The 25,236-nt window shown below is 37.0% G+C and overlaps 1 protein-coding gene across 1 annotated transcript in view; it reads left to right on the top strand.

Moving 5' to 3' along the window:
• st6galnac3 (ST6 (alpha-N-acetyl-neuraminyl-2,3-beta-galactosyl-1,3)-N-acetylgalactosaminide alpha-2,6-sialyltransferase 3) overlaps positions 1 to 25,236 on the top strand; it is an 86,973-nt gene that overhangs the window by 34,730 nt on the left and 27,007 nt on the right. The window contains exon 3 of the mRNA XM_028019451.1: positions 5,185 to 5,594. Coding sequence (XP_027875252.1) covers positions 5,185 to 5,594 — 410 coding nt within the window. The remainder of the gene's footprint in view (positions 1 to 5,184; positions 5,595 to 25,236) is intronic.

The following is a 25,236-nucleotide window of genomic DNA, read 5'->3' as shown; positions in this document are numbered from 1 at the left end:
CGCACAGGATGGGTGGGGCAGTATGGTTGGCTAAGAACAACACGCTGAGGAAAGGACGGGACTTTCCATCCCAGCCAGCAGACAGGAGGGGCCGAAGGGTGGTTTCCGTGAAATCAGCAGATGTTCAGGAAACCACGTAAACTAACACTCCCCATACACATACATGGCAGAGAACTGTATAAAAGCAGACGGAAAAGGAGAAGTTCTTGTTCTTTGTCTGCGGCACCGAAGTAGAGCTAACACGAAGAAGCAGATCGAGGAAACAACAGCAGACCACACCCTGGAGCCACGGGAAAAGCTGATGCTTCGTGCCGCCAAAGGGAGACAAGTTCCAATCGTCCAACCCGGGTTCCTGATTCGATCGTCGGTCTTATCTCAACCCAAACATTGCAACAGACTTGGAGAAAAGACAAAGGTTCCGGAGGGATAAGGAGTTGGGCTTTCAAAGCAATTGAACCCTCTCTACTTTGCTTCTATTCTAAAGAGGATTTTTCCACACAAAGGACAAAGACTCAGACCAAGGTTTTCGGACGTTCCTGTTGCTAAAGATCCACCACCAACTGGGTATGAGTTGAACTTGCTTCCTAAAAAGCTATCTCAGAATCTGCGACATAGGTTAGGGAAAAGAGACAGGATGGTATGATTATACATGTTGATTTTATTACACTGCTCTTGAATTATATACAATTGATTATTGATTTGTATGTCACATATCCATGCTTAAGCTTGCTTAATAAATTCATACTCTAAAATTCTAATGAGGTTGGTGGACATTGGAATTAATTGAGTCGTTTAATCATTTTTCAGTTCTTTTAATAAAGGTAAAACTAATGTACATGGTTCTAGTAAAGAGGAGGCTTCATAATTTCCTTTGGTGAGAGTAAAATAATGACCCAGGGACTTACATCCAAGTCACTAAATCTAGTCTAGTCGGTTCCAAGAGCTAGTTATATTTTAGAAAGCGAGCTACCGTTAACAGGAGTGGTTATTGGAATTATGCAGCTGTGAGGGCTACTCAGCTGACTGTTTCTTAACTGAAAAGGGTCGTAACTTCTGGATTGGAGGTAGTTAGAGCTAGACGAATCGCTTTCGACACCAGTTTGAATAGATTATCTCTTATAGATCTCATTTAGGGTAATACCCAGGTCTTAGAGATTTTCCGGACCTGTTAGACAGAGAACTGGTCAGTAGTCAGCCCCGGAGGGTTGTGATGAAGTGGGCGGGGCTAGCTATTGCAGGATAACGGACAGTATAAATGTAAATGTTTGTTCTCCAGATTTGATTCTTGTTCTGGGTTACTAAGTAAACTAAAAGCAGTTTCTCTATTGCTCCAATATTAAAAGTATAAAGCTAAATGTTGGTTGGTTCTCCAAAGGTTAACTGGCTATGCAGAAGAAGCATTCAGTAAAGTTCCAAAACAACATTATTGCAATTCTGTAATCTGAGAAATTCATGCAAAATCAACAGATTCACCCCTTTCATTTGCGCTACTGCAGGATTTTACGTTTATTGCAATTTTTTCCACAAAAATTGTCAAAAACATTGGGTCTAAGTGATGCTACACTTCAAAAACACAAAATTTTACCAAAATCTTTGGTTTAGCTTGTAGTGTAAGTATGTCAGTAAACCTCACATAAGAGAAAACTAACTGAAACTTTTCAGCAAGATAAAGGAGCTTGTTTTAAGTCAATAATTCCTTAATATTGATGAAAATGTTCCAGTTCCACTGGCAGATTATTTCACTTATAACAAGGAAAAAATGCCTTGGATGAGTTTCTCTAGATCTTGCTGAGATATTGGTTTTTTTAATCTCGGAAATGTTCTTCAGGTGATAAAAAGCCGACTTTGTAATCGTCTTTATATGCCTCTGAAGGTTCAGGTCAGATTTCAGGCCTGGTCACTGGTTTCTAGCTGTAATATGTGAAGCTGTGTGCTGATAAAAAAAAAAGTTTAAGATCAGGCTTGAGTCAAATCAACCTAAAGCCTCAAGTCATTTCAGATTAAGAGCTCGGTGAGGCGTCAAAAAGTCAACTGATTAAATGTCAGGGAAAATAAATCACAGACGCTTGTTTGAAAGTGAAGCTTTTTAAAGTTTTATTCAGTTATAAATATTGTGACAGTCGACAAATGATTATGAAGAAAATGATTGCGTGTGTATGTGTGTGTGTTATTGCTTCAAAGTTAACTGAGGAGTTGCGATTTGTCAGTTGGTTCTACCTAAATCCAAAGTTTACAGTTCTAATTAAAGATCAAGCACTTTATGACTTCCTTTAGTGTCTATCGGTGCAGCCTCTGCAGGGATGTACTACAGTTCATAAAATGCAGCCCTGGGAAAGGCAGTTAATTAGAACAGAGACCCAAGAGGACCTAAATTTATCACATTGTGAAACGCTGCTGAGCCTTATCTCTGGGTTTTACAGCTTTAGAACAATGTGTGCACGTTTTCTATCACTGAAGAGCTGAAAGTGCAGAAAACTTGCTGGAAATGTTCGCCTTCTGTATATATCTTGACCTCACCAAAGACAAGGAAAGACACAATAGGTTAACAAGGGGTAGATGATAACGGGCTTGTGAAAGGGTGATGATGCAAATACAGAACATTCATCATTTAAATGGAAAGAAATTCAGAGAGATAATACCAACCAGCCAATCACAAACTGATTGGTACAATGTTCAGTTTGCTCCAATATAGGAGGATTTTCTTTCTTGATTTGGAAGTATTTGACTTGTAGAATTTCTGAAGACCTTTAAAGGACATTACTGCCAGAAAAATATAGAATTACTAATTTATATGAAGTTCAGTCAATCGTTTAATTTGAAGGCAGAAATAAGGCGACTTTTTCAATTATTTTTATGAAAGGACTGAAGAGATGAGATGCATTATCATGATGTTTTATGGTACTGTTGGATGGATGGTTGGATGGATGGCTGGATGAATGGCTGACTAGATGTGTGGTTGGATGGATGGTTGGATGGATGAATGGATGGATGGTTGGATAGTTGGGTGGTAGGATGGATGGTTAGGGTTGGATGGAAGGCGTGATGGAGTTATGAGGGCAGCCTGCGATGATAGATGAGCGGCTGACAGCTCAAGGCAGCTTGACGGCTGCAGAGTGACCCGGCTGGTTGGATGGATGGTTGGTTACTTGGTTCTTTGGATGGTTGGTTGGATGAACAGATGGTTGGTTGGATGGATGGATGGATGGATGGATGGATGGATGGATGGTTGTTGGATGGTTGGATGGATGGTTGGTTGGATGGTATGTTGGTTAGATGGAGGGACATACAGATGGTTGGATGAACAGATGGTTGGTTGGATGGTTGGTTGGATGGACACTCAGACATGTTTCATAGATCAAATGTTTTATTTTCCTCCATTTTCCAGCGGTCTATAAAATCTCCTGCCTTCTTCTTCAGATTTCTCTGTTTGCGTCTCAGTTTGTTTTGATGAGATTAATCTCACTTACACCAAAACAAAGAAGCCAATGGTTTATTTAACAAGCGCTTAATGGAGAATCAGTGAAATGTCACTGATTTAAAGATGAACAGTGGCTGTAAACATCATCACAGTAGATAATCCAGCAGATTCTCTCATTACCACTTGGCTTATCTGAGCTCGACGGCGAGCTTACAGGAGATCAGTCCCTAAAATGAAACAAAAACATCTCCTTTCTCAAGAGACATCAATCTTCTGTAAATTACTCCATCTTCTGTTTTCTTTTTTCTCTCCCCTCTCATCTGGATGCAATCAGATTGTTATGAAATAATCTCGGCACCTGGCCGGGTCACTCTGCAGCTGTCGAGCTGCCTTGAGCTGTCAGCCGCTCATCCATCATCTCAGGCCTCCCTCATAACTCCATCACGCCTTTCAGCGCACACAGATTGGCTCAGCTCAGTGGGGAACGCTGAAATAAAGCTCACAAAGCTGCCTGTGGAGAAGCCCTTGAGCAAGGCATTTGACCCTCTGCTGCAGGCCAAGCACTTATTAAAGGTGACCTATCATGCTTCCTTCAGCAGGTTAAAAGAAATCTGATTTTATTCTGGTCAGTTCTGCCTAGTTTGAGTTTTTTTGGGCCTCCTGCCAAATAAGCTGCTGCTGTCCACCCCACTCCCCCCACTAAGTGTTTACTACTACTGCTTTGAAAAGCAAAAGTGGGACCTCCTGCACAACCAACAAGAATACAGCAAGTGGTTTCTGGATGGTAAATCAACAATAAAATTACATTTATTCCGACATGTTGTCTTCCATGTTGTTTTTTCGTTTTGTTGTTTTTTTTTTATTTCAAGTTCTTGACCGAGTGATTTAATGAAGTTGTGTGTAAGAATAGCGTTAGCATTGCTGCAGCTAAATGTGGATTGTAACTAAACTAAGCACTTGTGTTTTGTAGCTGCCATTGCGGGTCGCAAACAATGGTAAACTCAGCTGACCAGATGCACTGAAACTTAGCTTGGGTTGCTAGGTAACAGGCTGGAACTTAGCTTGGGTTGCTAGGTAACAGCTTGGCTTTGCAGGGGTTGCTAGGTAACGGTGCAGTGCCCCTTGGATGTGACTCAACAATCGGGAAGTTTTTGAAATGTCTCATTTTCCAGACACCAAAAAACAGGAACTTATTGCCAAAAGATGTCTGGTTTTTTTTAGTGCTTGGGCTGTTGAGACACAAATAAAAATACAAAAAAACATACATTTTCATAATAGGTCCACTCTAAAATACAGACAAAGCTTTTGTATGGCTTAGATCAAATTGTATTTATGCGTCAGAATGGACCAGTCAAAGTCCAGAGCTTGAAACAAAAGTTTAAAATTGATATTCACATATCAATATGAAATGTCAGTCAAGATGTACAGAGCTGGTGGAGATAATGACGCTACTTTGTGTCGGTTTACACAGTGGAAGAAGTTATTTTTGTTTTCTTAGTGGAAAAACTTAAATTTTTAGCTGAACCTTCAGATCCTTCAGTTTTGAACTCTATCTCTTAGAAAACTTGAGAGTTTATTTCTTTTTGCCTGAAGTTTTGACTTGGTTTCTCTGCAAATCATTTATAAAAAATAAAATCCACCAAACTTTCACTCTTCAAATCCATATATTTTTATGAGAGGAAGCTGGCTGCTTCTCTGTAGCTGACCCTGATCTTTAACCTTTAGAAAATAATCTTAAAACATATTTTTCTTGGTTTTTTTTCCAGCCATTGAAGCTGAACTGCGAGCTGTGCAGCATCGTGTCCAGCTCCGGTCAGATGTTGGGCCAGGCTGCCGGCGCGCAGATCGACCGCTCTCCCTGCATCTGGCGCATGAACAACGCTCCCACGCGAGGGTTTGACAACGACGTCGGGCGACGGACCACGCTCAGGGTCGTCTCTCACACCAGCGTGCCGCTGCTGCTGCAGAAGCCGCAGCACTTCTTCGGCCAGGGCAACGACACCGTGTACGTGGTGTGGGGGCCGCTGCGGAACATGAGGAAGGACGGGAAGGGCATCGTGTACAACATGCTGCGGCAGGCGTCGGAGAACTACCCGCACGCTCGCATCTACGCCACCACAGAGGACCGGATGAACTACTGCGACATGGTGTTCAAGAAGGAGACGGGGAAAGACAGGTGAGACCAACAGCACTTCCTGTTCGCTCGGCACAAATGAATTAAGATTAAGTATTGAAATAATCAGCAACTAATTGAATCAATAAAGTTTTAAGTTTATTTGTGCAGCACATTTTGGTAACACTTTATTTGAAGGGGTGTGGATAAGACTGACATGACTTAAACATGAAGGAGTCTTCATAAATGTTCACAACTGTTTTCATTCAGTAAATAATGTTTGGCAAAGTTGCACTAAAAGTTGCATTAAAAGCATCAATTTAGAAATATTTGGTAAATAATGATACTTTTAATTTAAAGTTTTATTAAAACTGGCATGTCAACTTTTCATTGTTTGGTAAATAATGAGAATTTAATGCAACTTACACTAAAAGTTGCATTAAAAGTATAAATTTTGAAATATTTGGTGAATAATAACATTTTTAAAGCAACATTTAATGGAACTTAAAAACTAAAAGTGTCATTAAAAGTTGCATTAAAAGTGTCAACTCTCCATTATTTGAAGTTCAGTTATTTGTTTATTTGCATTATTTACATACTCTCTATATTGTATAAAATAAGCTTAAGCAGTTCAATGTAAAATCAGCAGAATCAGCTGTTTTTTTAAATCCGACTACTGGTCAGAATAATTGATTAGTAAAATAATCACTAGCTGCAGCACTACTCCTGATTTCTGCTTGTTTTGCCAGGAACTCCTCTAAATTTTGCAGTTTAGTTCGTCTCGCCTCTGATCCTCCCTCTGATCTTTCATCAGCGTTAGATTTACTTGTAAAGAGGTTCAAAGTGACACATGAGGCCGTTTAAGAAGTAGCTGTGCAGAGCAGCCGCAGAGGGAAGGAGATGATCCAAAAATGTTGGTCTGGGGAAACGCTGGTTAATTAGGCAGCTCGGGTTTGGCACTCCTTCTGAGATCCAGCTGCCCTAACAGATTGACTCGTTCTATTTTCAGTAAAATAAATAAAAAATGCAGAATTAAAGCTACAGGTCAGTTTTCTGTGAGATAAATAATAATTTTTATGAACAGTTGACCTCAACGTGTGCAATGTTCCACCTTAAAGTGAACTAATTTTTTACAAGGCTTCATACTTACTTTACTTGTGTTCAGGATTGTTATTTAGCTCATGATAATTACATTAATCTAAAAAAGAACAACAGCGTATTTGTTTCTCTAACATATTCAGACGCGGATATTCAAGTATTTATATGTATAATTTGTAATCTTGTATTTCTTATGTATATTTTTGCCTAAAAAATATTGGTGAACTAAACAAATTTCCATGAAAATGTCAAAGTCTGCACAGAAACATAAAGATTGAACTCTTAACACATTATTTAGACAGATTATCAGCAAACTTAAAGTTAATTTGGGAGTTAGATTCACTTTAAATAGTTACTTCTAGTATTTCTAGATTGTCTGGATCTAAATTATATTTGCCCTTTTAAGACCAGCTGATGATCAGAGATGCACTGATCTGACATCAATATCTGTAGCGGTCCCGATATTTTAAAAAATTCTAGATTGGGCATCAGTGACAATATGCCTGATCTATAGGGGCGGATCTATTCAGTCTAATTCTATATTTTCATATCATGCTTTATTATTTATTTTACATTATATTTAGAATTCCTAATCACACTTTTTGAAAAATCTAACAGGTTTATTGCAGTTTATTTTTTACACGTTTGACCAAGATAGTCAACTTGTTGTTTTTTGGTTTCATGTCTGAATGTCTGCAGCTAACAATAGTTGCCCCACTGTTGCCAACTCTGCAGCTTTCCGGCGATATTTTTCAACATTTCAGTCAAAAATAAATCATAATCGGCAGGTCAGGCTTTTTACAGATTGGTAATCGATCTTGCAATCGGTGCATTCCTATTAGATACATTTTAAATAGTTTATTGAAGCATATTTCATACTTTCAGTATTTTTAGGTTGGGATATACAGTATTTGCCCTTTAAAAGCTGCTCATGTTGTTCCTCTTTGTCTGCTGATCCGCCTGAGAGAATTGCAGGTTAATGACTGCGGGAAGGCGGCAGCAGGCGTGCCATTGTTGAGGACAAACCTCATTTCTTCCTGCTCATCCCCACAGAGCGCCGCTCTCCTGCCGCTCCCTTATGTCATCAAGACCTCTCTTAACTTCTTAAGAGGATTAACATGTTCGGTAATAGGCGTAGCATCCATTTCATTTCAGCTCCATTGTGCGGTTCTCATTCAGGATGGCAGCAATAACACTGAATTTCATGTTCGCCGTCCCGGTTTGAGTGCGGCTCAGCTGTGCAGAAACCCAGAGAGCGCAGCTAGAGGTGCGGGATTAGGGATGGATGCTCAGGGAGAGGAATCTCATTACGGGACGTTACGCTCCCGGGGAAGACGCGACCCGTCAATCGATGCTGATTGGTAACACAGACCCAACTCGAGGAGCAACAATGAGGCACTTTGAATGAATATGTAATGAGAAGTTTCTCTACATGCCTGTGCCTGTCTTGTCACAATTTTGGCTGCAAACACTTCAGCGCTCTGACACAATGAATATCCGCGGAAACAGTTTTCAAATTGGGTTATACGGCGTGTAGCTCACTGTAATCAGAAGGGAATAACTGCTCTCATTAGCTGGAGCTAATTCAAACTGATCCAACCCTGCAGCTCTTTGTTGCTCTCTTAGCTAACTTCAGACCCGAGTCCAGAAAAAACCCTCCTAAGAGCGCATTACTGCAGCAGCTCCTCTGTAATTTGTATTTGTGCATGCAGTGGCGTACTGTCAGTGCCTCCCTGCTGGTGCATGGATAATAATCAGCCTGGTAAAAGAAAAAAAAGATGGAACAGTGATCAACACCACTTCTAATTATCCACATTGCCGCCAGCAGATGAGAAGATGCGGCGTCTCGGCTTCCTCTTGCATGCCTGATCAAGACGAACGCCGTGTCAGAGCTGGACACGCTGCAAAAATACAAAACCTTACCAAGTAATTTTGGTCTAGTTTCTAGTGTACATATCTTAGTGCGCTTGAAATAAGACAAAATTAACTAATACATAACTTTTCAGCAAGATATAGGAGCTGGTTTTATGTAAATAATTGCAGCATATTAGTGAAAAAAATTCTAGTTCCACTCATTTACAACTAGTTGTGCATTGATTGCAGTTTTCTGGTCGATTGCCGATTACGATCTTTTACAAGCCTGACCTGCTGATTCCGATTTTGGCTGAAACCAATTGTATTTTGTCTGAATTATTGCTAAATATAGCAAGGAAGTCACTAAGTTGGTAACAACTATTGTTAATTAGTTAACTGTAAACTGTAAACGTGCAGATATTACCTGGTGGGCCGGTCCGTCAGGCAAGCCTGTCAAAGTAAAAGAGGAGAGTGGTTGATTTTTAGACCTTTGATGAAATAGATAATATCGGTGAATAAGTATCGGCCGATAGCTGATTTTACTAAATTAAAGAATTTGACGCCCATAAATTGGTGCACCCCTACTTTTAACAAGACATTTTTCCATGTTACAGGTGAAATAATCTGGAACTTGAACTTTTTTTCATGAATATTAAGGAGTTGCTGACTTAAAACAAGCTCCAAATTTTTCTTAAAGGTTACTTATAAGATAGTTTTTCATATTTGAAGTGGACTAAGATTTGATATGATTTTGTGTTTTTGCAGTGTAATTCTCCAGAAGATCCTATGGTTTGTCAGGAAACTCAGTCGTTTCTGCAGAGAGCTGAGAAATTGAACCGAAACTGTGTCTTTATGAAGTACAGAAAGAAAGACGAGTTCCTCATGATGGAGAGGAAATTAAAAATCCTTTAAACTAGACGTTTTGTACGTACAAAAACAACAAATTTTAATTGATAAGTTCACTCCTGTGTTTGGGAAAGAGAGGGAAAGGGTTATTAAAATGTCAAGATTATAAAAAGAAAACACAAAATATCACAAGAGTTCTTCTTAAAAAGGAACAACTTCATAATTAAAGAGAAAAATGTGAATTTAAAAGTTTAAACCACTAGAAAAAGCCTTTATGGGTGAAGCTGTGGAGTGATTTAAGCATGGAAATAATAAATTCGACATTTCAGACAAATTGGTATCGGAATCGGCAGGTCAGGCTTTTAAAAGATCGGTAATCAGCGATCGTCCAGAAACAATCAATTGGTGCACCCCTATCTTTTTTGTTTGGTTTTGCAAAGAAAAACCACAGATCACAAACTATTCTAAAGAATCTAATTATTGTGTAATTTTTTTATTGTTACACCAGGTCATTTATTTTGACATTTACGCTGAGAATCATGTCAGGTATAGAAAGTATCTTTAAGTTTAGAGGAAAACCACGTTGATGACTGAGATGAAACATCTTAACGATGCCTCTGTTTGTTGCCTCTGTTCATCCCGATTCTCTCCAAGCAATAAGGAGGAAATTCAGTGTAACAGATAATAATGAAAAGTTGTGGCTGTAAATGTGTGTGACAGCCGCCTCTTCCTGTGATTCATGTGAGTGTGGGCTGCGGCCGGATGTCGCGCAGGCCGGGCCGCTCCGTTATCAGCTCTGCCTCCTGTGGTTGTCGGAGCGTATCGGCGCGCTCCCGTTAGCGGCGGCAGATAAGGGACCTTATGAAGACACAGCACTTAAATCACGTTGTCACTTTACAGCGGCTGTGTGGCCGGGGTCTCCGTCTCCCATCCGCCCACTTCTCCATTACCAACAGCAGACGCTCAAACCGGGGCTTTGCTGTTTCCAGCAGCTTTAAGTTGATTCAGCTTTGATCACTTTTAAATTATTGACATCTGTTACACATCCTCCTGTTTGTTTCTACAGTCTTAATACCTGCCAGGGCAATTAAGGTTTAGTCTTAAAAGGGGAAAAGATAGGATCTATGAGCGATGCAAAACTTGTTCATTATATTTTTTTTCCACAAAATATTCTTGAATGATGAGATTTCAGTCTGCGTAGTTTAGCCTATTGTGAGCAATTTTACGGCCTCTTGTCACTTTATATCCAAATAAGCTGCTGTTGCACTGCAAAAACACAAAATCTTAGCAAGTATTCTTGATCTAGTTTCTAGAGCAAATGTCATATTTCACTTAAAGTAAGACAAGGCTTACTTACAAGTAACTTTTCAGCAAAATACAGGATCTTACAAGTCAATAATAACTTAATATTTGTAATAAAAAAAAGAGTACAAGTTTAATTGGCAGATTCTAACAAAACATTTTTAAATAATCTGGAAATGGACGTCACTTTTCACCAATAATAAGGAATTATTGACGCTAAAGAAGCTACAATTTCTTGCTGAAAATGTATGATGAGTTAGTTTTGTCTTATTTTAAGTGTGCTAAGATATTGGCTTTAGATTTTGTGTTTTTGCAATGTGGCCACGCCTTCCAACTCAACGTTTACACTCGCACATGAAAATGGTTGCAACCATACAGCTTTGAAAAGCAGAAGTTGAGTCTCCTGCACAACTAACAATAATACAGCAAGTAGCACCTGAATAGTAACAAAACTCATTGACTTTTCCAGCAGCCATTGTGCAGTGCATACAGCGGCAAAACCAGCTGACCAAACGTGTTGAAGCTCTACTTTTATTGCTAGGTAACGGGCGGTGCTTTGTCTGGGTTGCTAGGTAACGGTGCCAGCCATTACCAGACACCAAGAAACATTAACTAATTGCTAAAAAAAAAACCTCAGGATATTTTTTAAGCATGTGGGGTGTTTTTAGAAGCAGTTGAAACCCAAATGAAAGTCTAAAAACGTGAAAGAAGTGAATTTTGCGTAATGTTTCCTCTTTAAACTATAGCTAATGCTGATCAGGCTTCCAGTGATGCTAACAGCTTAAATGAGATATTTGATGCCTCACATTTCATATATTTTGCAGCAACCACTCCTGTTTATTGCCTTTTATTGATCAGCCCATAAAAATCGGAGCCCGTAATAAAAATTTTAAGGCTCACTGTCAGATCAGTCTGGACATTACGGTCTGAGATGCTCTGCGTTAACCTGAGCATCCCAAAATAACAGGAACCTGAGCATTCCTGTTATTAAACCGATGTAAAACCCAGTGAATCGTCATAATGAAGGGTTAAAGCTTCAGAGTGTGCCAGCGCAGCTAAGCTGACACTGAGCTCCATAACATTACAAATCGTTTAAACTTCCCTCACATCGCATCTGTTACGGACCTGAGCAGAGAGAAATGTTTTGGAAGAAAACTCTGTCACCTGATTGGTCATGGTAGTCTCTTTGAAGTACCCTGAAGGCTCCTGATTGGCTCTCTTGGAAGCAAATCAGATTCTGATGGTTTCCTGCTGCTTGTTTCTGTTTGAAGACAAAAAATATGATTTTTTTAAAAGTTTATAAGAGTTTGAAAATTGTTCTCAGACTTGCTGTTATAAATGCTACAAATTGTGAAAAAGTGAAGAAATTACTTTTGCAATAATTTTTCCAACTATGAGATTCAGCACATCTTTCCATAAGAACCAATTTTCCCAGAACTTTTGTTTACTAGTGTGAAAATTTCCCAAAACAGGATCATTTCATGGATAATTCCTCAAACTGCAGCAGTTTTCACCACAAAAACCAAAAGTAAAGTAATGATAGTTTAAAACTTAGATGAATCCGCAGAAAGTTGAACTAGCTGCATTTCCATTGACCGTAAAATTACGCAAATGGGGTTTAGGAAAATAAATTAGCTTAATGGAAAAACGGCAAGTTTGAGAAACACTCAGGTTTTGTGATAAAAGTTGGTTTTGACACACCAACAATAGAGTTGCTTCAAGAAGCTCAAGGGGACAGAAAATGTAGACTCATTAAAATAAAGTCACAGTAAAAAGGAAAAGTACATCCAGTTTCAATTCTAGGGTTTTATCAGGAAAAACTGCAACGTTGTTGTATTCAACTGGTTGTATATTTATTTCAATTAACTCAAAAAACAAACACCATATAACTGTGCAAATTAGAAATACTGACTTAAATTTGCTTAATGGAAACACCAATTTTGCGCGTATTTCACAAAACTGCAATGGAAACTTTTTTTTGCGTCACATGATCAACAACCCGGATGTTACTACTGCTGGAAACCACGAAGAAGTCAACAGGAAGTAGTTGGAAGATGAAGGCACAGAATGTTTATTGTGTGATCAAGCTTATTCACACGTGATTTTAATTTTTTCTTATTTAATGGAAACACTGCAATTGCGAAATTGTGTTTTTTCAACATTAGTGGCATATCTACAAAGCTTTGCTCACATTTGTGCTACTGACAAATTTTAAAGGGATTTTCCTGATGAGACGTTTTATCGCCAACAATTAAAAAAAACAACCCAACTGATTAAATTTTTTTTACACGTTTAAAAGTAAGTGAGTTGATGAGTTATGAATTTAAAATTAAAAATGACAGAAAAGTTTGAGGGAAGTAAAAAAAAAAACATCCCTAAGTAGAAAACTTCTTGGCAACACAGGTGTCATTTAGTCATGGCTCATTTATCTCTGTGTAATAGAAATCACCCTGAAATGCAGAAAGCATGAAATTACATGACTTTTTTTCTTTTTTCTTATTTTACAGCATCCATTTCATTCAACTTTAACTCCTACTGAGATGTTATAATGGGATAGGAGGCAGAATGGCAGTAATACAATCTTAGATGACAAGCTGAATTTACTTCTGATGAGGCTTTTTTTCTGTTTGTTGAAGCATAAAAAGCAGAATCTGCTGCAGATATTCCAGCTGTGATTAAATATGAATGCTTAAATACGAGCAATAAAACCTGAAGACACTTTCCAAAGTTAAAGTTAGCAAAAGGGATCATGAAAAGATGAGAAGCGTTAACACTGGACGAGAAAAGTCAACACCAATGGAACAAAAACAGACCTTTTTTTAAGTAACGTCCGCGTTGAAGAAGCACCAAATTAAGAATCAGCATTTTGTAATCACAAATTAGTCACATTCTGCTGTGAATGTCTGGACTGCGTAATCACGCTCCATAATCTCCAGCTGTCCACTTCATATAACTGTATGCGCCCCTGGCAGTCGCCGCTTTCTCATCCTAAAATAGCTTCAAAAGAAACGCCATGCAACTGAACCGCTTCTCATCTTTGTTATAGTCGCCGGCTCAGAGATTCAGCCTGTTTTTTTTATTTATTTTTTCATGAACAGCCTTTTAACAGCTGCATGCTTTTGTTCTTTTCAGCTGTTTAAATTAACTATCTGTGCGGGGGTTTTGTGTGTTCAGAAACGTTCTGGTACAAGTGAGAATATAAATACTTCTTTTGTTCGCTTCCCAGTTTAATAGCTCATATTTTTCCAGCTTTGATATTCTGCTGAACGTGAAGGAAAATGAACCCCCACAAAAAAAACAAACAAAAAAAACAACTAAAAAATCCAATTCCTCCAAACGAGGTTTTGGTTTAACCGTTTTTAAAGGTTTTACTGTCAGGATCAATAACACAATCTTCAAAGGGCTTCAATTTTACCTATTGGATAACACAGTTTAATCAAAACAAGTGATAAAGCATTTATATCTTTGTTGAGATGTTTTTGAGATGAAACTTTCTAAACATGATATGAGGATAAACAAGTAAAAGTAGAAAGTTATTTAACTGGACCTGTTGCAATAAGCAATAATTCAATTAATCACATAATAAATTAAAACAAGCTGAATAATTTCCATTTGCATGATTTATAGTTTTTCTCTTTTTTTTTACCAAAATCTGGATGATTAAAGTCTTCAGTCTGGTGTTTTGGTCTCATTTAACCCTTTTTTTTATTTTACAAAGACTTTATAATTTACTTTATTTGTTGTTTCTGTTTTGTTTATTTATTTTGGATATTTAAAATGTCTTCCAGTTCCAGTTTTAAATGCTCGTTGTTGCTCTTTGAGAATGCGTTTCTTCATTATTATTACCATTATGTTACTTGTAAATGGTCTAAAAACAACAATATTATCGTTTATCGCAATAATTACTGGGACAATGTATCGTTATCATGACAGGACTAAATTCAACACCATTGATTGTGTTTCTTTTTTTCTACAGTGATTTTCACTTTTCTAGACATGAACTAATAAAATCTAACATCTGTTTTAGATTCAGTCTTGAAAAATTAGAAAGGTATGTAATTTAATCCGGGTATTTTGGAGGTCTGAATAGGTATTTAAAATAAAACCAGTGTATTTAAATACATCCACTTTAAAATTATTATATATATTTTTCAGAATAGATCTCTGATCATAGAAAGTTACTTTCTCTTTAGTGTCTCTTTTTTCCCGTCATCTATTAGTGACTGGGTCTAAAGTAAAAATGTTAAATTTGACAAACAGATCACCTGTGTAGTTCGGTTTCATCATCTTCTCTAATTCAAGCCATTTTCACTGCAAAACCACAAAACCTTAGCAAGTAATTTTGGTTTAGTTTCTAGTGCAAACATCTTAGTAAACTTAAAATAAGACAAAACTAACTTATACATAACTTTTCAGCAAGATATAGGAGCTGGTTTTAAGTAAATAATTGCAGAATATTAGTGAAAAGGTTGTAGTTCCATGTAGGTCTGCCACAATAACTAATTTTACTGGACGATGAATTATCCCAGAAATTATTGCAATTTTTCGAGGCAATATAATAGTAATAATGGCATAATAATCCAAGAACACATTATCACAGATCAATAAACTTTAAATTGTAATGAACATTTAACACTGGAACTGGAAGACATTTTAAATATTTAAAATAAAACAACACATAAAATTAATTATGAAGTCTCTGTAAACAGAACTAGAGCTAATTCACCAGACTGAAGATTTTTATCATCCAGTTTTTGGTAGAAATAGAGAAAAACAATAAATTATTTAACTTCTTTTAATTGATTATGCAGTTAATTAATTATTGCTTATTGCGACAGGCCTAATTCGATTCTTTCACTTATAACAAAAAATTTTCCCCATGTATTAAGTGATACTTTTTCATCAATATTAATGAATTATTTAGTCAAAGCAAACTCTTATATCTTTCTGAAAAGTTCCTTTATTTAAGTGTACCATGTTATTTGCACTAGAAACTAAATCAAAGATTTAGTGTTTTACCACTCAGGTAGTGAACAAGAACTTTCCATGCTGTTTGTAGTTCTATGCAAATCATTATTAACAGGTCAAAATAACCGATTGTTTGGGATTAATTGGAGTTCAAGCTGTTAACTCTCTGACAAAGCAACTGGCTTTTTATTGAAAAGAAACGTTTGCTTCACCGCCGTTAAAACGAGTCAAACAAAAAGAAAAACTGATTGCAGACCTTGAAGTGTCTCAACCAAAAACAAATTAATGTGCTAAAAAACAATCGGAAAACTTCGGTGATTCAGTCGGCATCGCTGTGCGACTGAGCCGGTGAACTGGAGTCAAATAAGTCCCCAGCAGCTCCTCTGCGTCCTGCCCGACTGTATCTGGAATTGCCTTGTGTTTTCCCTGACAAGACAACAAACAGCCGGCGTCAGGATTTGTCGAGTGGGAGGCGTAAGCGCGTTATTTCTAGCTGTAATTTTATGTTTATCACTATGACCTCTTTAAGGAGAACAGAGAGCAGGAGGAGGAGTTATTGTACCGTTTCCCGTCGTGTAGCTATGATTTTCAGGCACGTCTCGCTTCGTCCCGGCCAAGAATTTGTCACCAAGCAAGCGTGTAATGACATTACTTCTGTGCGCTGAGCGCTTGTAATTGGTGTGAAATTATCTTATTAAATGAAGCCACTGGAAACTCTTAGGCTTGAATAACTAATTCTTGGGGGTTCACTGGGTCAAAGGCGGTCAATTCAGACAAATGGAAAAGTTGTTGAACTGGCCGCTCCCAAACAGGAGGAAGATTTTTTCCTTCCTGCGTTTCGTGTGACCCCATCAGAGGGAGAAAAGCAACCTATCACATAAAGGCAGGGTGCAGTCTTCCCTAAAGGCCATTTGCATTTATGGTTTAATAATATAATGACTCTCAGATGATACCAGCAAATTTATTAGCAGGGAACGCGACACTGAGCTGGTCAGCAGATTTCTGTTATTAAATGTCTGAAATAGCTCTTATCCTCTGTGATTCAGGACTTTAGCTCACAATGCCGCGTGACTCTTCGCTCCCTTCACTTTTATTACCGTCACAAATTAGATGCAAGTCATTTAACAGTTTCCTTTGGTCAGTGTTGAAGTTTCTGTTTCAGACGTGGTGGATCTAAAAAGCCGGCATTGTAATGAAAATGAAATCATTTCACCATTTATTTCTTACATAAAACCAGGTGTTTAAACATACGGTATAAAACCAGCCGTTTTTTTCACTAAACCTTTTCTATTTTCAGTCAGAGAGGATCGCCAAAGTTATTCATATTTACTAAAAACAGGATATTTGCAATAGAAATTCTGCAAAGAAGATTTTCAAGGTTTCTATGTTACTATAAAAATGCACTTGTAAATCTATTTTAAGAAATTTTAAGTTGAAAGTGTCATTAGTAAAACGAGTCCGAAATCAACATAAAAAAGCAGATAATCATTTTCAAATCAGCTCAGGGAAAAATACATTGTTTTCTGAGATCAATTAAAGGTAAAATTAAATCACAAGCAGCTTTTTTCACCAAGTTTGCAAACTCAAACAAGGAAATTGACTTTGATCCCCCTTCTGCGATCAATGAAAACATTTAAAATATAGATATATATAAAAATGGTGAAATAAAAAATATTAAAAGCTTGTTTGTTCTTTTAAATGTACAGATATGAAATAAGAAGGTTTGAAGTAGTACAACAATTCATGGTATTGATCTGAAGACATTTATTATAATGTAATATGTTGGTTTTATTCATCTTGTGAGGGTGTTTTGCTTCAGGAGGGACTGGTGCACTTCGCACAATATGAGCAGGAAACAAAATTATTTTAGTAATCGATTATTCTATTGATTAACTGGATAAAAAAAATAGTAACAACTGCAGATGTTTTGTTTAACCACTTCTGCTTATTTTATCCAATATTAGAAATACATTAAAAGATGTAAATAAACAAATAATTAAATACTTTTTTAATCAAGAAGAAAAAGCATTTAGCATTTCTTTTGAGAACATTTGATTATCTGTAGCAAAGGACGCATCTGCAACCAAAAAAAAGAATTATAACATCAACGTGTGGAAAACTCAGCACTTTCTGCTTAACTGAACATTAATACAGTTTAGCGCTGATTAATTTTTGCATTAACCGATTAATAATTGGATAGAAAAGATGTTTAATGATAATATAAACTGGCTGAAGCTAAAACTATGACATTTGAGGAGTTTTGTGTAAAACAGATTTACGGAAAAAATATATTTTTTATTTTAAATCCAAAATGTATATAGTTTTTTGTTTGTAAAGGTTCATCTTCATTCCTGCTCTGAGTGTTGTTATTTCACATTTTTGAGTCTGTATACTTCAGTTAATGATTATTTCAATAGCCGATTCATGATAACTGATCTGAATAATCATTTCAGCCCTAATATATATTTATAAAAGGGAAAATTAATCATTTTTTGTTCTTTTAAATTTGTATATACTAATACAAATACGTTTAGTTCCAAAGTTGGAAAATGTGTTTGCAAGCAGGATGGTCTACAAACTGACTCAGTTACTCCAGATTTGTCAGAAGGGTTAGGGTTTGGGTTGTACCAGTTTTCTGATAAAATAAAACTTTTATTCAATGTTTTAGTTAAAACACCAACAGTTTTCTTTGAGTCCAGCTCAACATGCTGTGTTTACTTTGTGGCTTTCACTCCCATATTTATACCAGATTAGATTTACTTTCTGCCTTTTTACTCCCAATAATTTTGTTACGAATCCGGCAGACATTTGTCTTACTGGCTTTGGCAGAAACTGCTGCATCTTCTTATCCGAACATAATCGCATTCAGCTCACACGAATCGCTCGTTGGAGCAGCAGCTGGGCAGGGAAGCAGGTAGGAGACACGGTTAGCCTCCAGACTCTAAAGCTGTAAATGCATTTTCTGCTCTGATCTACTGCACCTGAATAAACTGCACCTGAATAAACCCCACAGCAGCAAAACGACACGCTTCTGCTCCACCAGTCATGTCGCAGGTCAGCCTCGTCTAAAAGCTTAATTAGATCAAACGCTGTTGCTTTAAAAAATACCAACGTAAACAGATGAAATAGCCTTGTGACACAAAGCTCCACCAGCAGTCTGTCACTGCTTAGATCCTCACTTACTTACAGCTCCGTTGGCTTTTATTCAACGTCATGTTTTAGTCTAACATCAAGAACTGAATTAAACTTTAATAGCAGGAATAGCAAAATAAATTACATTTTTGAAAGAGGAAGACATTATAAGACCTTAAGCTAAGGTAATGTCTTGTACAATGTTTAATTTTTATGATTAGCTAATTAAAAATAGTATTCTTGTTTCATGTTGATGATTTATTTGAAATGTATTTACTATTTTCCATTATTTTTTGGAAGATATGAGTTGGCCAAAACGATTTAAATAAATATGAAATATATTATAAAATACATATTAATACAACTTTTGGGCTTTCAGGTTTTCTTTTTTTTTAATCAATTTGCTAACCCACAGAAGAAAAACTTTTGCTCAGAGTTTACTGAAAATTTTAAATCCAATACATGGTATTGGAATAATTGTAAGTGCTTTGAAGGGCATTCACTGCAAAAACATATTTGCTTCTAGATTATAGTGCAAATATCTTAGTTCATCCTAAAATAATAAATCCTAGTATCTTAGATATTTTTCTTCTCTCCACAATTTTGTTAATAGTAAAGAGGGTTTGATAATAAAATAATATAATAACTTTTCTTTTTTTTATTTAAAGGAAAATCTCAGTGCGTCCAGCTGTACAGCAGCAGCTGCAACAATCCAGACTCTCAGTCACTTGTGGGTAATTTAGAATCACACAGAAAATCTCCAGAAGGGAATCAAACTTAAAACTCTGAGCTAACAACATCTGATCACATAATAGCAATTAACCATAGTTGTCATGGTAAATTATTACTGATAACTATTGTCAGTAGTCCCTAACATTAATATGATCAGGCAGGATGTAATCATATATACATACTGTATATGTATTATTGTTATAAAGGCTGAGCCAAGAAAATTTATGTCTGTATCAAACAAGTAGCGCTTCGTGTTACTCTGGACCCGTGAATTGCTCCCAGCCTCAAAAAGGTTGGTGACCCCTGCGGTAGAGGTTAGCTACTGTGGTAATGCTAATACGGTTTCCTCTGTCTGTATTAATGCGTTTTAATGTATAATTGGTGTTTGAACTGTTAAAATAGGAAGTTCTTAGCGTTTTCAAGGTATTCATGACTATTCTCATGTGATTCAGTTTCCCTTTGACCCATTTTCTGACCCTTTATTTGTCCATTCCATCCTCCTTATCTGTCTTTTAGACATTCTTTCTTCTTTCTCCTCTTTTTAAACCTGTTTTCATCCAACTTTGCATCATTTCAAGCCTGTTTCCCTTCACTCATGGTCGTTTTTCCTATTTCCAATCTTTTTTTCTTCACTCTTATCAGCCGTATTGCCCTTTTTCATCCAACCTTGGCTCCTTTTCATCCTCATTATTCTTCTACACATCATGTTCTTGGTTTCTGTTCGTGTTAATCTGTTGGGTTTTTTTAAATCCTAGAACATAAAGTAGAGTTATCCAACACGGATACATTTCCACATTGTCAAATTGAGTCAGTCTATTGTCACATTCAAATTCAGTTTATCAGCAACAAATCAATTTAGCAAGTCCTTGTCCTTCATCCTATCTAATATCTATTTCATCCACTTTCCTGAACTCAAATTTAATTTCTTCCCATGGTGCCATCTGGGCAGATTGAATGAATAAACTCACATCTTCCCTTATAACTTTTAAAAACTGAAATATGAATAAATGCTAGAGGGGTAAAAAAAAAAAAAACACAATTAAAAATGTATTTTATTAATATGTCTAAAATGATGGCAACAAAATTAATATTTTTACTGCACAAACATTTGATATCAATTTGGTTAGATTTGAAGAAGGTTCACCTAGTAACCTCAGGAAAGCCCAGCCCATTACCTAGCAACCAATGTGGAGTTCCGCCCGTTACCTAGCAACCCAAGCTGAGTTACAGAATGTTTGGTCAGCTTGTTTTACTGCTGTAATCGTGTCTTAAAGAAGCTAAGGGTTAAGAGTATTTTTGCTCTGTGTGTGTGATTGATGTAGAAAATAGAGCAGCTAACTGGCCTTGGTTTTTGGCGCTTTGCTGTGTGGGAACAAGGTGTTTCTGTGTGAAGGTGAGAACTTGTGAAGAGTGGTGTGCCATCACGTACGGTGTGAGATATTTCCCAGATTTTCATGTTGTAAAATTTTACCACTTGCCCACCTTCTGCTGCTGTTTCTTGTCCACTTTTTAAAAAAATCTTTTCCCACCTCGGCGGTTCCCATTTCAGCTAATGTAGGTGAGAACCGTTTCATCCGAGCAGTTGGTGCCGACCCATACCAGCAGGTGTTCAAAGCTTTTATATTTTTTCTCACTTGATTCTTTGTACTTTATTGAAATTATATGCAACAATTTTTCAACTTGTTTATTTCTTTTATAATACATAAATAGCTGGTCGGTCACATGGTGATATACATCAGCACTAGACATCAGTATGGGTCCCTTCGATGTTATTGTTTACATCCAGAAATTTTGTGCAAGCGCACAACGCTGGACGATTCTCATATGTGCCATCCATAGCTGCACTGCCACGGTAGAACAATCCTGTTAACTAGACATGTAGGTATTATTAATTTAGTGCAGTGCGTCACAGCAAAGGGAAAAATAACGCCGAAAAATTGTTAAAGAACAACTCTTAACCATTTTTTTTCTCGCTCTCTATGTCTGCTACGCTACACACATATCCATAGCAACGGACCACAACACCACTAATGTATCAGGATTCAACATCATAAAACACTAAAACGTTTCCCGCACACAACAGAACATTTAGTCCGTTACAGTATTATGTTTTTAGGTTTGATGTTTAATTTGCTATTATTAATAAGTAATTGCTGTGGTAGATTAGCTACCGCTGCTATTAACTATCTAACTCAGCGGTGGCTGATTAGCTAATTTAAACACCTGCGCTACTGATGATCCGTCAGAGATGGAGTGCGGGTTACGTTTTTTTAATTTGTAACTGAATCGAAACACACCTACGTAATTCCACATCACATCTACATGCTATGCTTGTCAAAGTCAAGCTAGCATAACTGAACTACTTCCCTTTCCCTCGCAGGTTTTGCTACTAGTTGTGATACTGTGAACAATTATTTTATATAGCATATTTAAGATTTAGTGTGTTATATTGTTAACTTAACAACTAAAATCAATGGTAGTCATTGTCAGTGAGCAGCTTTTTGCCCCCTAGCATTTCTGCTGAAAAATTACCATCGTACTATCAGCGTAATACCCAAGTTTTATCAAAACAGAAATGGCCATTAGCATTGACTTCCATATAGAAACAGAGGGAGGTTCATGGCTGGCCCACTTTGGCAAAATAGTTTATTTTGCCTGCATCAGAAGAGTTTGGACAACTTCTTCCTGCTGCACAGTTGTTGTGTATTTAGCTCCACCCATCTTCCCATTCACTCTGCTGCCTTTTTCTACTGATTTATTTTACTTTGTGTTGGTCTATCATACAAAATCCCAATGAAACCCATCAAACTGTGCGGTTTAAAATGTTGAGTTGGACGGGATACTTTGCAAACTGCTGCATATCTTGAATCTCAAACACTGTTTCTGGTGTTTGTTCTCTGGTGTGCTGTTTTTTTGGAGACACTATCGATAAATCTGCAGAGGACATTTTGATATAAAATGCTGCTTGCTGCTTAATGCGAGGCAACAGTCACTCCGTCATGTCAGATAATGCATTTACGGTCGCAGTCCAGACAAAGATGGATCTCAAATTTGTGTCCTAAGCAAGAAAAATGAGTGCGCCCATAATGCTCTGTGCCCCATCAGTCGTAATGCATCCTGTCAGTGTTATATGTTCAACTTTAAATTGAAAGTGAACTATTCGCTTCCAATTAAACACAACGCTGTGTGAAATGTGCGGCAGTCACCTCCTGGCTACAGTGTTGAAATCCCCAAAACCAGAGCTTCTCCACCACTGATAAGTCATGTTTCCGCTGCGGGTTTCCCCTGATAAATACCACCTTCCATGAGTCAATTTTAACTCTAAAGTGGGGCTGGCACTTTCCTGCAACTTTGATTTTTAAATTATACTAATTCCAGCAAAGACTTAAAGGCCAAATTAGACATTGTACATTCTTGTTTCCAGTGTCTTAGCCCAAATGCCCAGCTAATAATTATAAACTTTTTGAAATGCAGCTGGAACAACCGCCTTCATTTCACCACTGATACATATTTTAAAATTATACAGTCAAAGTACTTGTAGTTTTATAGTGAAAGGTTTATTGTGAGTAATCGATTACTAATCAATTAATCTGGAGTATACAGAGTCAAAAAAGGCCATTTGCTGAAAGAATGACAAATTCATAGAAAAACATAAACCAAAACTGTACAAAAAATTGAACACATTTTGAATTCAAGATTAAATTTTTTTTTTTAAATGTTCTACGCAGAGCTCCTCAAGTGGTGTAGATTTAACTTCACCTGGTTTAAATTCAGCAAAAAAGTCTGTTAAGCACTTTTTGCTATCCAATTATTATTAATAAAAAATATTGTCAGCAGATCATCCCTACGCCGTATTGATTATAAGTCGCGCAGAAACGACTGAGCTTCTCACATGTTGATACAAATGATCAAGTGTTTATGGGGCTGGACAATAAATCAATAACAATATATCGCTTTAGATATGTGATCAATAGATAGTACATTTGATAGAATATTCAATGTATAGATTATTCACTAAACTCCAATCAGAACTGCACAGCATTCTGGGAGATGTAGGCAGGGGAAAGGTTTTAGCTTCTCAATCTAGTAGAGCTAATGTAGGTTGGTGGCCTCAGCTAGCTTACTAATTCTTTGGTTACCTAGCAACAACCTCCTGGGTAACAAGCAGTTACAAATTCCCGCCCAAATTTTGGTTACCTAGCAACGACCTGTTGTGTATATAGCGCAGCAGAAGTTTCAGTTTTTTCCACTGTGCCTCATAACAGCTTAAAAATATGCAACGGTTTGGAGTGAAAACTGTAGATAAAGCAGGAAAGATCATGACACTAATTTGGCAGAATTTTATATAATTAAAACAAAAAACAATAATCAATAATTATTGATAACAACGTGATGTTTTTCAGCCATATCGTCCAGCCCTAGCGTTTTCTAAACAAATTTTATTACATTTTAGGCAATAAAATGTCTACTTTCTTGTTAAAAAATTAATTATTTGTTTATTTTCTGTAATGCATTTCTAATATTATATTTAAAAAAGGCTTATGTTATTTTTTTTTTAAATCTGCAGAATGTGGCAATTGTTTTTATCCAGTGAATCATCAGAATAATTGATTAAAAAAAATAATCGTTAGTAGAAAGCTTCCCCTTATCCATTCCTGTCAGACTCAAAAAGCATTACACTAATATTCAAAATAATAAATAAAAATCTCACTGCAAAACCTCAGTAAATATATTCTCATCATGAAAGTCTTCCAGTTTTGGTTGCATCAGCCACTCTTACCTCCCACGCTGTATCTGCCTCTCATTCCCCATAAAGTTACAACATTTCTGGATTAAACATATTATAGATGCATAAAATGTTTTAATAAGGAAATATTTAAATAATAAAAACTGAAAAGGCAGCTCTGTGTTTAGTAAAAGTGCCAAACAGATGAGAATATATCTCTTTAAAGGAAGAATAATCACTTCATTATTCCATCTGTCACCCTGGTTAGGGTTTTTGATTTGTGTGGAGCATTATTTACCATCGACGTGACCAAAATAAAAATGTAAAGTCACGACAGTGTGCTCTCTAAGCCTCCTGTAAAACCAGGAGCGAGAGGGTGTTACATATTGAATTCAAAGCACATTTATATGTGAGCCTCCATAAATCTCCTTTACTGTATGAGAGGGGACCCGGTGTGGCTTAAGAGCAGCGAGGGAGAGCTTACTGGCGCCACGGTTAGTGGGATTACTCCCTATTGTCGGTTTTTGAAAAGGTATAGCTCCAGTTTCAAAGCGGCTCTAAATTATTCAACAAACCAGGTGAGATTAATTGATTATTGAGCTCTAAATCAATGATAATCAGCGGTTCTGTGTGTAATAGGTGGTCTTAGGTCTTTGTCTTGATCTCTGCCTCTGGAGAAATCTCTGAAATTGGTCCTCATGAGATTCACTAATCCTCAGTTTTTACTCGCCCGTCTTAGATTGGCTTCTTATTATTATGCTGAAAAGGTTGAAGAGATTTCCAAGTTTACCTCATGCTGTTTTCCACTCTCGTTTTTGAGTGGAAAAGTTGCACTTATGACAAATGTATTCAGACCCCTGCCAACCTTCTCAGACCTTCAAACACACCAAGGTCTGATTTTATGCAAATTAAATGGTTTATGGGTGTTGTGCATGAAGGTAACAGCACCGTGTTGTTGCTGGTACCAACCCTGCTACACTTTGCTCCTCTGCGAGGGCAAAGCCAATAATCTGTTATGCGGCATTGGTTGAAAAAGCCTCTCAGCTG

This window comes from Xiphophorus couchianus, chromosome 6 (genome assembly GCF_001444195.1).
Source record: "Xiphophorus couchianus chromosome 6, X_couchianus-1.0, whole genome shotgun sequence".
NCBI classification, from domain to species: domain Eukaryota; kingdom Metazoa; phylum Chordata; class Actinopteri; order Cyprinodontiformes; family Poeciliidae; genus Xiphophorus; species Xiphophorus couchianus.
Note: the sequence above shows the minus strand (reverse complement) of the source record. Positions and strands in the feature narration are given on the sequence as shown.